At 40.3% G+C, this 13,079-nt stretch overlaps 1 protein-coding gene across 1 annotated transcript in view; it reads left to right on the plus strand.

Moving 5' to 3' along the window:
* Nucleotides 1-936: 936 nt before the first annotated feature.
* The window catches only part of GRXCR1 (glutaredoxin and cysteine rich domain containing 1), a 120,023-nt gene continuing 107,880 nt past the window's right edge, over nucleotides 937-13,079 (plus strand). The window contains exon 1 of the mRNA XM_032400280.1: nucleotides 937-1,849. Coding sequence (XP_032256171.1) covers nucleotides 1,340-1,849 — 510 coding nt within the window. The 5' untranslated portion in view covers nucleotides 937-1,339. The remainder of the gene's footprint in view (nucleotides 1,850-13,079) is intronic.

Genomic DNA, 13,079 nt, shown 5'->3' on the forward strand with positions numbered 1-13,079 from the left:
GGTTGGGGCACTCACCATTGTGTATGTTTTAATATGGCCTTTTATCTTAAGAGATTATTCAGTCACTTGGGCGCCTGGGTGGCTCAGTTGGTTAAGCAACTGCCTTCGGCTCAGGTCATGATCCTGGAGTCCTGGGATCGAGTCCCGCATCGGGCTCCCTGCTTGGCAGGGAGTCTGCTTCTCCCTCTGACCCTCCTCCCTCTCATGCTCTCTGTCTCTCATTCTCTATCAAATAAATAAATAAAATCTTTAAAAAAAAAAAAAAAAAAGAGATTATTCAGTCACTCATCAAAGCGTCAGCAAATCCGCTGAGCACACCATTAAGAGGTCCCTTCTCTATGCCTGGGTGATTTGGATATAATATTTATTAATACAGGTCACGTGGACTGCTTTGCCTGATCTGGCTGGCTTGGAGGATTTTCCATTCTTCCCTCATTGTTCCATTAAGTTTTGTTCCAAAACCTTTCCCTTTGTCCAAGAGAATGTTTGCTGCTAGCAGAAGTGGGAAAGTAACAAGGCAAATGTTCTCTCTTTTCATAGTTTGTTAAAAAGTTATTCTTCAGCAAAACCACTTGTGCATGAAGATGCAGATTGAAAATGCATCTTATACAATGCTGATGAAGTCTAATAGATGATTAAAGAACTAGATTTAAAAGCTCTAGATTGGCATGTAGTCCACTGCCCTTTTTATTTTTTATTTATTTATTTATTTTTAAATTTTATTATGTTATGTTAGTCACCATACAATACATCATTAGTTTTTGATGTGGTGATCCACGATCCATTGTTTTTGTATAACACCCAGTGCTCCATGCAGTGCGTGCCCTCCTTAATACCCATCACCGCGCTAACCTATCCCCCCACCCCCTCCCCTCTAAAACCCTTTTTGTTTCTCAGAGTCCATAGCCTTTCGTGGTTCATGGTCCAGGTCCACTGCCCTTTTTAAAGATCACCTGCTGACAGTGTGGGACTGAAGATATAAGCACTGTGGGAAGACCAAGACTTGTCCCATCCTACACACTAGATTCCACATTTTATCTCTGGCCTCCACCCTGGACAGTGAATTGTAGAGATACTTTTCTGCTAAGATCCTTTTCAACACTCATGGTTGGCTTCAAAGTTGAAGTCTTTCATTTCCTTGCCCCCTACTTACTTTTTGTTTCATTGCATGCCACTTTCTTGCACTTGTCCTGTTAAAGAGTCCACCATGGCTGTTTAATATTTAAAGGCTGGGATCATTTGCAGGTTTTAGTTTAAAGGTAACCATAGCACACACAGACACATTCATTATTAATAGCAGAGATGCACTGTAAGTTCTTAGGAATCTTCTTTCCTTTCGATGTTAGTTTCGTATGGGTGTTGCTGTCGGGAGAATGAAGCTCTCATATTGCTATGTGGAAAGTGGACTCTTGCAATAACAAGGGATCCAGAATTATGTGAAGTGTTTATGTGGGTGGAAGTGATCATGCTGAAAAGGGACATAAAGGCAGAAAATGACAGGCCACGGAAAGTCCGGTTTCGGATCGCATCATCTCATAGCGGGCGGGTTCTGAAGGAAGTGTACGAAGATGGGCAACCATCAGGCTCTCTCGACTCCGAGTGTGCCAGCATCTGGGGGATAGACGGACTGAGTGAGTCTGATGGACAGCAAAATGGCCACATAGGATCGGAAGGTGACGAGTGTGAGAACGACCAGGATAACTTGCTGGTGTTAGCAAGGGCTGCCAGTGAGAAGGGTTTTGGTACAAGAAGAGTCAACATTTTAAGCAAAAATGGCACAGTCAGAGGCGTCAAATACAAAGTGAGTGCCGGCCAAGCTCTATTTAACAATTTGACCAAAGTACTGCAGGTAAGTCAATGCACTTTGCTCCCCCTGGACTTTGTTCCTAACTCACCTTCTCAATACCTCTCTGCCCTCCAGTTGGAAAGCAAGCCTCTCTTATTCATGACTCCTACATACTTCATGAGTCACTCCCCCATCGAAGATATTGTCTCAACAGCCATCGATTAAAAATAGGGTCATTATGCTTAGCAAATTAGGTGGATTCCCAAAGCCAAATTTCTAACATTTGAGTGGTCTTTTCTTCCAGTGTGCAATGACTAAAACAATGCATCTGTTTCTTAGCCAAGAAAAAAAAAAATGACAGACTATAGTGTTCAAAGCATCTGAGCACAATTTAGAAGTTAATTTCTGGTTTATCATCCTTGAGATACCAGATTAGCATTTATCATCTCTTGTATAGATTTTAAACCAGAGAAGATGGAGTGCTGCATTCAGTGTAACTAGATTCAGTTGGAATGGTATGAAGCTGTAAAGATGAACTTGGACTCTCTCCCACTGCTCTGGAGGTTGCAGGTTTTATCTGAGGTGCATTTCTTCACTCATTTGCCCATGAGAACTCTAGAATGGCACTTGAAGAAGTTATTCCTCTATAAATATATAGACTGAGATCCAGATTTTATAGTAAAAACATTAGCCTTGAAAATGTGATAGATTCTGCACAGTAATGTAGAAATGTATTATTCAGATCCTGGGGCCTTTGGTAATGATCTAATGTTTAGACAAATTTTTGAAATTGCCCGGAAGCATTGGTAAAATGATTTTCTGTTAAAAACAGGCATCATTATTTCAGGAACAGAATTCATAATCACTATCATTAAGGTAGCAGGCCAATATTTTTCATTGTAATACGGTTTTATATGATTCTCAATATTTAAATAAAATCTCCTTGATGAATTATTCAGTGCCTCTGCATTATATAAGGATGCAGTAGTGGTAGGGAGAAAGTGGTTTTTTTTTTTTTTTTTTTTAGGGAGAAAGTGTTTTAACCAAAGGTATTTGATTAATTTTCATTTCGAAGGAAGTATTTGGAAAGATCACATCACCAGGATTTAAAAAAAAGAAATTAAAGGGTAAAAACAGTTAAGATCAAGGGTTCTTTTCATATATAGAATTTATCCATGAAAGATTTCACTGATTAAGGGTGGGTGGGGAATCAAAAATTAGAAATTGATGACTATGTTTGACTAGGCTGGAAAAAATCTTGTATAGATTTTCAGAGATGTGACTATTAGGTTGAGATCATCTTGGTAGCCTCTGTGTTTCACCCACTGCAGAAATTATTATTGCCAACGTGTAGACCAAGACTCCATAATAATTAAGTTTAAAAAATGTTTGCATTTATTGTGATTAATTTAGCTTTAACTTGAATCATGATGGCAAAGTAATCAGCATATTGTAGGTATTCAAGGATTTTGACCATCATCATTAGTTTCATCGTAATCATCACCACTGTTGTCATGGAATGTTCTCTGATTTCTCCAGGACATAACATAAGTTAAAGGAGCTCTTACCTTGGATGGTGGCTGCCAGATGCACTATGTTAGGGGGCTCCCTTCACATCATTGTGTAAATGGCACCCCTTGGAGGGTGCAATACACCTACACAGAATTATATAGAGAGCTAACTTGGATGCTTGCTGCTTGCTAAAGGATAGGTATGTCGTAAGGAGTGACAAATGTCTTCGGCATGTGCCTTAGGGTGACTGAGTAGGTTTCCCACAATGTAGTAGCAGGGAAGCCCCAGGGACTAAAAATAGAAGTTACCATTCAGTTACTCCTATGGTTATGGGACCAGATGTGACTCTTCCCTGGATCTCTGTATATTTTCTATATCCCTTAGAAAGTAAGCGGCAAACTTAACTGGATGTAACCATAATGTAGCAATTTTTCTCAGGGAGGAAAAAATGAGGAGTGGTATCTTAGATATTTGATTAAGGTTTCAATGCACAATCTTATTGAAGCAAGGAACTATAATTGAAGAAACAGGTCTTTCTTCCTGTTTTAAGTTATAAAATCTTAAAGCACTCAACTTGAAACTTGAGAGAAAACACTAAATATAAATAAAAGCTTCCAAAGAATCTGTAAATCACTTGGCTTCCTCTCTGTTAGTTTCCCATTCTGTTATTCCTGTCTCATAGAATATTGGCATGTACCTTGCAAAAATTTCAACTGTGCAGAGAGTAGTCTTTGAAATTATTTGCCTCAAACATTTATACTTCTTTAGCAGTACTTTTTTTTTTTTTTAAAGATTTTATTTATGTATTTGTCAGAGAGAGAGAGAGAGCACAAGCAGGGGGAGCAGCAGACAGAGGGAGAAGCAGGCTCCCTGCCGAGCAAGGAACCCAATGTGGGACTCCATCCCGGGACTCTGGAATCATGATCTGAGCCGAAGGCAGATGCTTAACCAACTGAGCCACCCAGGCCTCCCTCTCAGCAGTATTTATTTAGAAAATTATCTGTAAAAGAGATGTTAGAGCAAATTCCCATTTCACTTGTTAATTAGTTTACCCTATAGAATTCAGGGTGATTGAGGATGTGCAGTATTAATTAAGGTTTTTGTGGGTAGGAACGGACCAGGAGGTAAAAAGAGAAAAGTCCCTTGGATGCTTAGGTGGGCCTTATAGAGGGTGGTTCATTGTTTCATTTGTGAATCACTCAAGGCCTCCAATCACTCAAGGTCTAGATTATGGCTCTTCAGATACAGGTGCTTGGCTTTTCCATTTCTCCCAGAAACGACAAGAGTATAATGCTCAAGAGAGGCCGGTTTGGAAATCTGAAAACCTGAAATCTAGTTGTGGCCTGGAAATATGCATTTATTAGCTGCTGTTTAGGTTGTTTGTACGTACACTAAAGTTTGAGAATCACTGATCTAGCGTGTAAAAGGGAAATTCATCCAGTTCACTAGAGTTAATAAAAATATTCCTTAATGTCCTTTATGTCTTCACTATTTAAGGGGAGAAACAAAGAAGTTATGTATTGATCTGTTATTTGTTCTTCTGATCATGTTAGATCACCAGGAAAGTCTTTCCTGAGCCAAAGATAACTAAAGATATCCTGACAGACTTGTTTCCTACTGGTATCCTAATTTATCAATTTGTTGGTTTAGAAATGGTTCCTGAAATTACCAGTACATTCTGATGTAGGTGTTCTGTTTTAGTTCTTTTTAAGATATTCTGCTGAAAGGATAAGCCTATCTAGACAAATGATTTTACTCCTCATAACTGGAAAATTTTAGAAAAAATTATTTTTTATTTATTTTTTAAAATTAGTTACTTCATGGAAGACAAATTACAAAGCCACTATATAGCTCATGGCTCTCAGTGCATGATTAGATTTGAGATACACCTGGATCTTAGTGGCAACATATTTCCAAAGTTTCTTGGGGTGGGTCAGTGATGCAGATAATCAAGGTCATTTGTTTTTTTTCTAATATTTTCTTCCGAGATTAAATTTCAGATGGTAATTAAGAATCAGTAATCTTGTCTTGACCCTATCTTCAAACATGTATAATCTGTTGTATACTCAGAATCTTTGTCTGTAATTTCTATAATTTTAATTCCCTCTTTTTACAAATTTTTTTTTTTAAAGATTTTATTTATTTATTTGAGAGAGAGAGAATGAGAGAGAGCACATGAGAGGGGGTAGGGTCAGAGGGAGAAGCAGACTCCCCGCCGAACAGGGAGCCCGACGCAGGACTCGATCCAGGGACTCCAGGATCATGACCTGAGCTGAAGGCAGTCGCTTAACCAACTGAGCCACCCAGGCGCCCTCTTTTTACAAATTTAAAACTACTATATTAGAGAAAAATAGATGCAAAAAAGGAAAATAGTTATACCATATATTATGCTGGCTCCTTTCTAAAAACTCAAACATATAACTTTCATCTTTGTATTTACATGAACATCTGTGATTGATGTGCTTATAATTATGAGCATTTTAACATTTCAAGATAAGGAAAATAAAAATAATCATACATTTGCAGAACAATTTGCATTTTGCAAAGGTTTTCACATACTTTATTTTACTTGATTGTACCGAAGATTTTTGTGAAATAAGCAGGAAAGTGACTATTATAATGCCTGTTTGTAGATAAGTAAGTGTCAGAGAAATCAAGCCTCTGGCCCAAAGCTAGTAACATGAGAACCCTGCCTTTGACTGTTTAGGCTTTGTTAGTTTTTAAAAGTACAATGCTATCTATAAGAACACTCAGCCTTACCTTTTGAAACGTTATAATTACAAATAAGAAGATTAGTAAAACTAAATCATATCATAATATACTTATCATAGTTAACAATGTTATGATATGATTTAGTCTTTTGAAACTTCAATATTTGTGTAGCAGATTTAAAAATCTATTGTTTATTGAACATTCAAATCTTCACCTAGGGAAGGTTTTTCTGCAGAATTAAATAGCTTCCACTCAGTTTTAAATTGTATTTTCAAAATTTAGCAAAACTTATCATCTCTATAACATCATTTGATTAAATTGTTTTGAGATTGAAAGGAAGGGGGTGATGGGTTAGCTCAAGGAAGACCCCTGCTCAGCGTTGTTCACTAACTTTAGGATGGATGATTAACAGAAATTCCTGGCTGTACCTATTATTATTCATCTCTGGTTCACTTCATCTAGCTTTGGCAATAGAATAATATTCCAGTGAAAACAAGGTGATACTCTTGATGACTCCTTGGTCCCGGTGGCAACAGTAATACTAAATATTGATTAAGTACAGAATGCACTGTTCTTATTATTTATGTGCATTGACATATTTATTTCTCATAGCAACTTTATGAGGTAGTATCATTATTAATAATAATTTGAGCATCTTCTCCGTGTATGAAACATTGTTAGAGGATTCAATATCACATTTACTCAGAAAAAGTTCTTATGTAATGTTCTATCAAAATAAGCATTTACTGGGGCGCCTGGGTGGCTCAGATGGTTAAATGTCTGCCTTCGGTTCAGGTCATGATCCCAGGGTCCTGGGATCGAGCCCTGCATCGGGCTCCCTGCTTGGTGGGGAACCTGCTTCTCCCTCTCCCTCAGCTGTTCCCCCTGCTTGTGCTCTCTCACTCTCTCTGTCAAATAAATAAATAAAATCTTAAAAAAAAAAAAAAAACATTTACTAATGAAAATATTGCCTCTTTTAGCTATCAGGAAGTAGCAAGAAACTGCAGGATTTTTGATACAATTCCAAATGATGCAAGAAACTACATTAAGAAATTAGGTGACTTGTTATCCAAAAAGCAGGGAAAGAAGCACCAAAAATGGGCTGGTACTACTGATCTATTTTTTATGTACAATTAAAGGCTTGCCAACCGATGGGCCTGAAGGGCCTATTGTTCCCAGACAGCGAACTGGTCTTAAACTCAGTTCGGCTGCTCACCTATTGAATATCAATACTCGAGAGATGAGTGACAGGTTGCTTTATTCAGGAAGCCTCAACTTGGGAAGACGGTGGACTAATGTCTCAAAGACCATGTTCCCAGTCTAGGCGAAGGCGGGGCAGTGGAGGGATGTTTAAAGCAGAAGGCTTGGGAAATGATGGGGGCTCTGTGCAGGAGACGCTGATGCTCAGGCCGTTAATCATATGTCAACGTGACCCTGAACAGGCTGGTTGGTATCAGAGGCAGCTGTTTCTAATGGGGTCAGGCCTTAGCTTCCAGGAAAGTCTGGTCCTTTATTCCTCAAGGCCCGTGAAACCTCAAGCAAAGGAGGCTAGTTCTGCTTCCAGCCAATGAACTGTGATTAGCAGGCAAGGAGTGTGTAAGCTTGAAGCAATCATTCAAACTAGCTGGCGTGCTGTGACTGACCACCTCCACCTACCAGCGCTCTGCTACTCGAGGCCACAGCTTTTGACGCTGACACTGTTGAGGACCTCAATAAATGTTCTTTCTTTGAGTTAATGAATTAAGTGAAATTCTCTTCCACAGTGATTATTTTCTTCTTTTCCACCCCCTTCTGGGTTTGGAGATTTCCCATATTGGATAGTGTCAGGAGCACGTCAGGAAGGCGCACACATGAGGAATGTCTTTCCACAATGTCAGCTTTATTCAATCAGAAAGCAAAGTTAAATCACAATTACGAAGCAGGTTCAGGATTCCAAACTCAATGACAATTCACCATGGGATTCAACATGGCTTCTTATACGGCACACAGAGCAGGACAAAAGACAAGCCATACAACAAACACGATAACAGAGGGCGCAGGAAGTTAAGGAACCCAACTCGAAGTCAGTCTCTGGGCGCACAGTTGAGATAAGGCCTTGGTCTGGTCTCAGCTCTCAGCACTCACTGCTCCTGATGTTCAAGCAGTGAAGGATCTGGGTTCTGTTCGGAGATCCATCAGACAGGACCTTTAGCGGCAGTTGCCTTTTTTAAGTGGTCAGACACAGAGGGATCAGGTCTGAAGAATCTGATAGGTTGTTGCCAAAATCCTTCCCCTCTTAAAGGGATTTCATCAGTTTCGGGTCTTTGCAGACCTCCTCTGGTTCTGCTCATTATCAGTTCTGGGGGGTCAGCTGACGTGGGTCCCCGCGATGTCTCCTAGCAGCGGTACCTTACCTGCTTGCGTCATGGCTTGACACAGGCCCCTGCTTGACATGAGAGACTCCATTTTGCTCTCTACAGATAGGAATTGATTTTGCATGGTAAAGTGTCAGTAGCTTGCTCCATTAAATTCTTTCTGTTGTAGGTTATCTTCTATATTCATTCAATCATTCTTTTAATTACCATTTACTACGTATCTATTATGGAGCCGTCACTAAGCTAGATAATGTGAGGACTAAAACCAACTCCTGCCTTCATGAACTATTCAGTGGTGTATTGTGAATGGTTGTATAAAGTGATTTCTGTAAGAATTCAGATACAGAACTTGACTTTCTCTTCCTTCTCCAGAGGATTCTCCCTCTCTGTTTTCTTATTGGCCTAACATAGCCTCTGCACCCATTCTTCATTTCTCCAATGCTTATCTTTTCCTCCATTTAGTCTTTGTCTTATTAGACCATCATTTTGTTGTAGTCCTTTCTTCAACTTCTCTTGCTTTCTTTCTAATTTAGTTCCATCTCAAGGTCCAAGAACTGAAGGGTAATCTGCATAATTAATGACTCTTACCTTGATCCTACGAGGCTCCAGAAGTCAGTTAACAGTGACTCTGACCATGAACATTTATCCAAGTTCCATGAATCTTAGTACAACTTTCTCTCATTAGTTCAGTGAATATCTCCTTGGAATAATTCTCATTCTTCCCTATTCATCAGAGCACTTTTATCATCAGGACATGGGATCATCACGACATTTTAATTCGTGGAAGCTTGAAGCTTAATCCATTAATTTACCTGAATTCTGACTTTAGAACAACATGCTGAGCAAACCCACAGATTCCACAAGATGACTGGAAACTGCTTAATGAACTCTTACTGGCAACTAATGGTTACCACATAATTAGGAAATTAGCACCTGATGTTTCTAAACATTAAAAGCAATATAATAGCAGGACTAGACAAGCATCCTTTGGGTGGCCCTACTCATGCTTACAGAGTTTCTGATATTTTCTCTCAAACCCAGTACTTTGAATTTTGTATAAAAGCAATATAAACAGGGGCGCCTGGGTGGCTCAGTCGTTAAGCATCTGCCTTCGGCTCAGGTCATGATCCCAGGGTCCTGGAATCGAACCCCGCATCGGGCTCCCTGCTCCGCGGGGAGCCTGCTTCTCCCTCTCCCACTCTCCCTGCTTGTGTTCCCTCTCTCACTGTGTCTCTCTCTGTCAAAAAAAAAAAAAAAAATCTTTAAAAAAAAAAGCAATATAAACATTTAATAGTCTATAAGTTGACACACCTTATAAATGTGTCAATTCCTCAATCGCTATTGCCTGGAAGAAATTTTAGAAATTACAGACAGATTAAAATGTCATACAGAAATTTTTGTTAAGGGATGTCGGTTCATGTGCACAAGTCTATTCAAGTAATAATTAGGATGTTGTTGCTCAGTTTTATTTTTGCAATAATTCATTATCTCACCTAATTTCTGACAATTTATGCCTTAGAACATCTTGTTAGGAAGAAAGAGATAGATGCACATTTTCTTCATGTAACTCTCCCTCATAGTTAAAAAACTAATTGTAGAAGTATTCCTTATTTTATTGATTCCCAAACAACAAAATTAACATTAATTCCCAACCTCTAGAGCTTTCCCCGATGAAATCTGAAATGAGCTCACATACATGGAGGGCAGGAATTGACCAGGGAAAGAGGCAGGCCACTTCAGATCGGTAGAAGGCAGGTTTAATAAGCAAGGGAACCTACATATGAAGCTTGTCTTGAGCAGCCACAAGATGAGTGGATCTCCATACCTGCCAGAATTTCAAAAGTTTATATAGAGGCCTTAACTGGCTTCAGTCACAAATACTATCCAGATGACCTCAACACCTTGCTCTCTCAAGGCTGCCTCCTTGAAACAGCTCCCATTGTGGGAAAGGTGGGCAGAGCATTCATTCCAAGAATAGGGGAGGGCGTGAGGAGCCTCTGACTGCCTGTCAGCCGACAGTCATGTCTTCTTGATTAACTCCTCCAACAGTTAGGCCATGAAAGAATTAAGTTGCCCCTTTTTTGCACCTTTTATGTGACTGAGGGTATGGAATTGAAGATCTTTATTATATGAAAAGTCTGAAAGCTTGGCTCGTCCACAAAATGGGTAGAGTAGTGAAAGCCAGGTTACTGATTGGCAAGAGAGAGTTTTTGTCAGAAGAGTCGGCGCAGGGGAATTATGTTCTAACAAGTCAGTGGAGCTCAAACAGGGGGAGAGAGTGCCAATCTGGAGGAGACTGAATGAGCGTCATTGTAGGAAGGGAGAAGAGTTGGGTGGGCTGTGACCTCAGGGGAAATTGGCAGGTCTCACAATTGGGGGGCGGTGGGCTTCATGGGTTAGAGCAGGGGCCGCATGGACAAGCTGTGGGATTGCCCTGCTCATGAGTGCCCCAGAAGCAGCCCATGCTGGCAGAACAGCTGTGCTTACCTACACGTGACCTTGGATGTAGAGCCAGCTTTGTGTGTCCTCTCGTGACAGACTCGTGAGGCCTTCCTTTGACAGCTGTCAGCACACTGCTTGGGAATCATCTGGCAGAGGTGATGCCCTCTCATGTTTCAAGATTCTGCTGAGCTCCTTCCAAGTTATTCCATGTGAGCACTTTCCTTTTCAATGACACGGGACTCCTGACTTTCCCCAGAAATAAAGAGCAAGGCCTTTGGCATCCACATTAATTACGTGGTTATACAAAAGATAAAGCCTGCAGTATCCATATGTAGGGGAGACTGAACAATGATAATTACTCACTGGTATATTACTGTCCTATTTCTATTGAAACAGATTGCCACAAACTCGGTGGCTTACAATGACACAAATTTATGACTTTTTAGTTCTGGAGGTCAGAAGTCTGGAATGGGCCTTATGGGACTTTCTGTAGGGCTGTGTTCCCTCTGGAGGCTTTAGGGAAGAATCCATTCCTTGCCTTTTCCAGCTCCTGGTGGCTGGCCACATTCTTTGGCTCCTGGTCCTGCCTCTGCTTCCAGTGTTATGTCTCCTTTTCTAAGTCCCCATCTTCTTCTTTCCCTTCTAAAGACCTTTGTGATTTGTTCTGGGCCTACCTGGAGAATCCAGGATAATCTTCCTGTCTCAAGATCCTTAGGGCAACGATGTCTGCAAAGTCTCTTTGGCCATATAAGGTACTGTATTCGCAGGTTGTGGGGATTAGGACAGGGGCATTTTTGGCCAATCATTGGTCTGCCTGCCATACCTGGTAGGTGCAGTAAACTTATTTTGTCTGTGAGAATACTATGGCTTTGTGGTCGGTTAAATGTTTTTCCAATGTGTGTCACGCATCAACACACTTCTGCCACGGCCATGTGAGGATGCAGCCCTTGACTTAAGTGTTGGCCACATGACTCCCCTTGGACAGTGGGATGGTAATAGATGTGGCACATGCAATGGCTGAGTTTTCCCTCTTGCACCCCTTCCATCACCAAGAGAAGGGCATGCTGCAGGAGGCCGGCAGGTCCTAAGACAGCGAGAGACACGAAGAACAGACCTGGACCCAAAAACAGTTTGAAGCCAAATCGTGCATAGCTTAGGCCAGATCTGCCTATTGCCAGCTAAACAGCAGACTCATGAGTGAGCAATAAATGCTTAGTGTTGTACTGTACTCTGTTTGGGGTGGTTGGTTAAGCAGCAGAAGCAAGCTGGTACAAGTTCACAGATACTGAGTACCTTGCTCAAAGTCACATGATGGTAAGTGATGTAACTATCGGAAAGTTTGACTCCAGAACTTGGGCTCTTATCCACTAAGCAGCTAGTGCCCAACCACTCATTGGATGCCTGAATTTTCTCTATATTATCTCTGCCAAGATCTTACGAAGTCTAGGGGCAAGAGATTCAGAGTCTTTGGCAAGATATGGATTCAAGTCTCACCATCGTATGGGCATTGAACCTACCAAAACTGATCATACCAGGATAGAGAGAAGGCCATCTCATCCACTTCCATGAGTGTAGCTTAAGACTAAATTAATATTTTTGGTGGCTACATCACACTGGTGTGATGTTGGCTTGTTGACTCGTTCAAACATCTTTTCTCAGTGAAAAGATTCATGAGGTTAAATCTTTAAATCCCATAAAACATCTGTTTTTATTTAATATAATACTCATTAGCTTTTTTCTGTTTATATACAGGACTCTTATGTTCAACAAAATTTAATTTTATTGTGTTAGTCCAAGATGTTAATCCTTTTGGACTCTAGTCTTGTAACTAGCTGTGCCTTAGCCCTTTTTCGGGAGTCGATGGAACACAGTTTTGATAATGGCAAATTATCAGCATGGAATGATACTAAGTGAGTAAAAAGAAATAAAAGAAATAAAATAAAGCATCCCTAATGAAGTAGCGAATGTACTTTAATAAGTGTTAGAAAGCAATACATTTAAACTAGTGGTCTTTTTTTTTTTAAGATTTATTTATTTTTTTTTTCCATTTTTTTATTATGTTATGTTAATCACCATACATTACATCATTAGTTTTTGATGTAGTGTTCCACGATTCATTGTTTGTGTATAACACCCAGTGCTCCATGCAGAACGTGCCCTCTTTAATACCCATCACCAGGCTAACCCATCCCCCCACCCCCCTCCCCTCTAGAACCCTCAGTTTGTTTCTCAGAGTCCATAGTCTCTCATGGTTCGTCTCCCCCTCTGATTCC

Source organism: Phoca vitulina, unplaced genomic scaffold (assembly GCF_004348235.1).
Source record: "Phoca vitulina isolate PV1807 unplaced genomic scaffold, GSC_HSeal_1.0 scaffold3, whole genome shotgun sequence".
NCBI classification, from domain to species: Eukaryota; Metazoa; Chordata; class Mammalia; order Carnivora; family Phocidae; genus Phoca; species Phoca vitulina.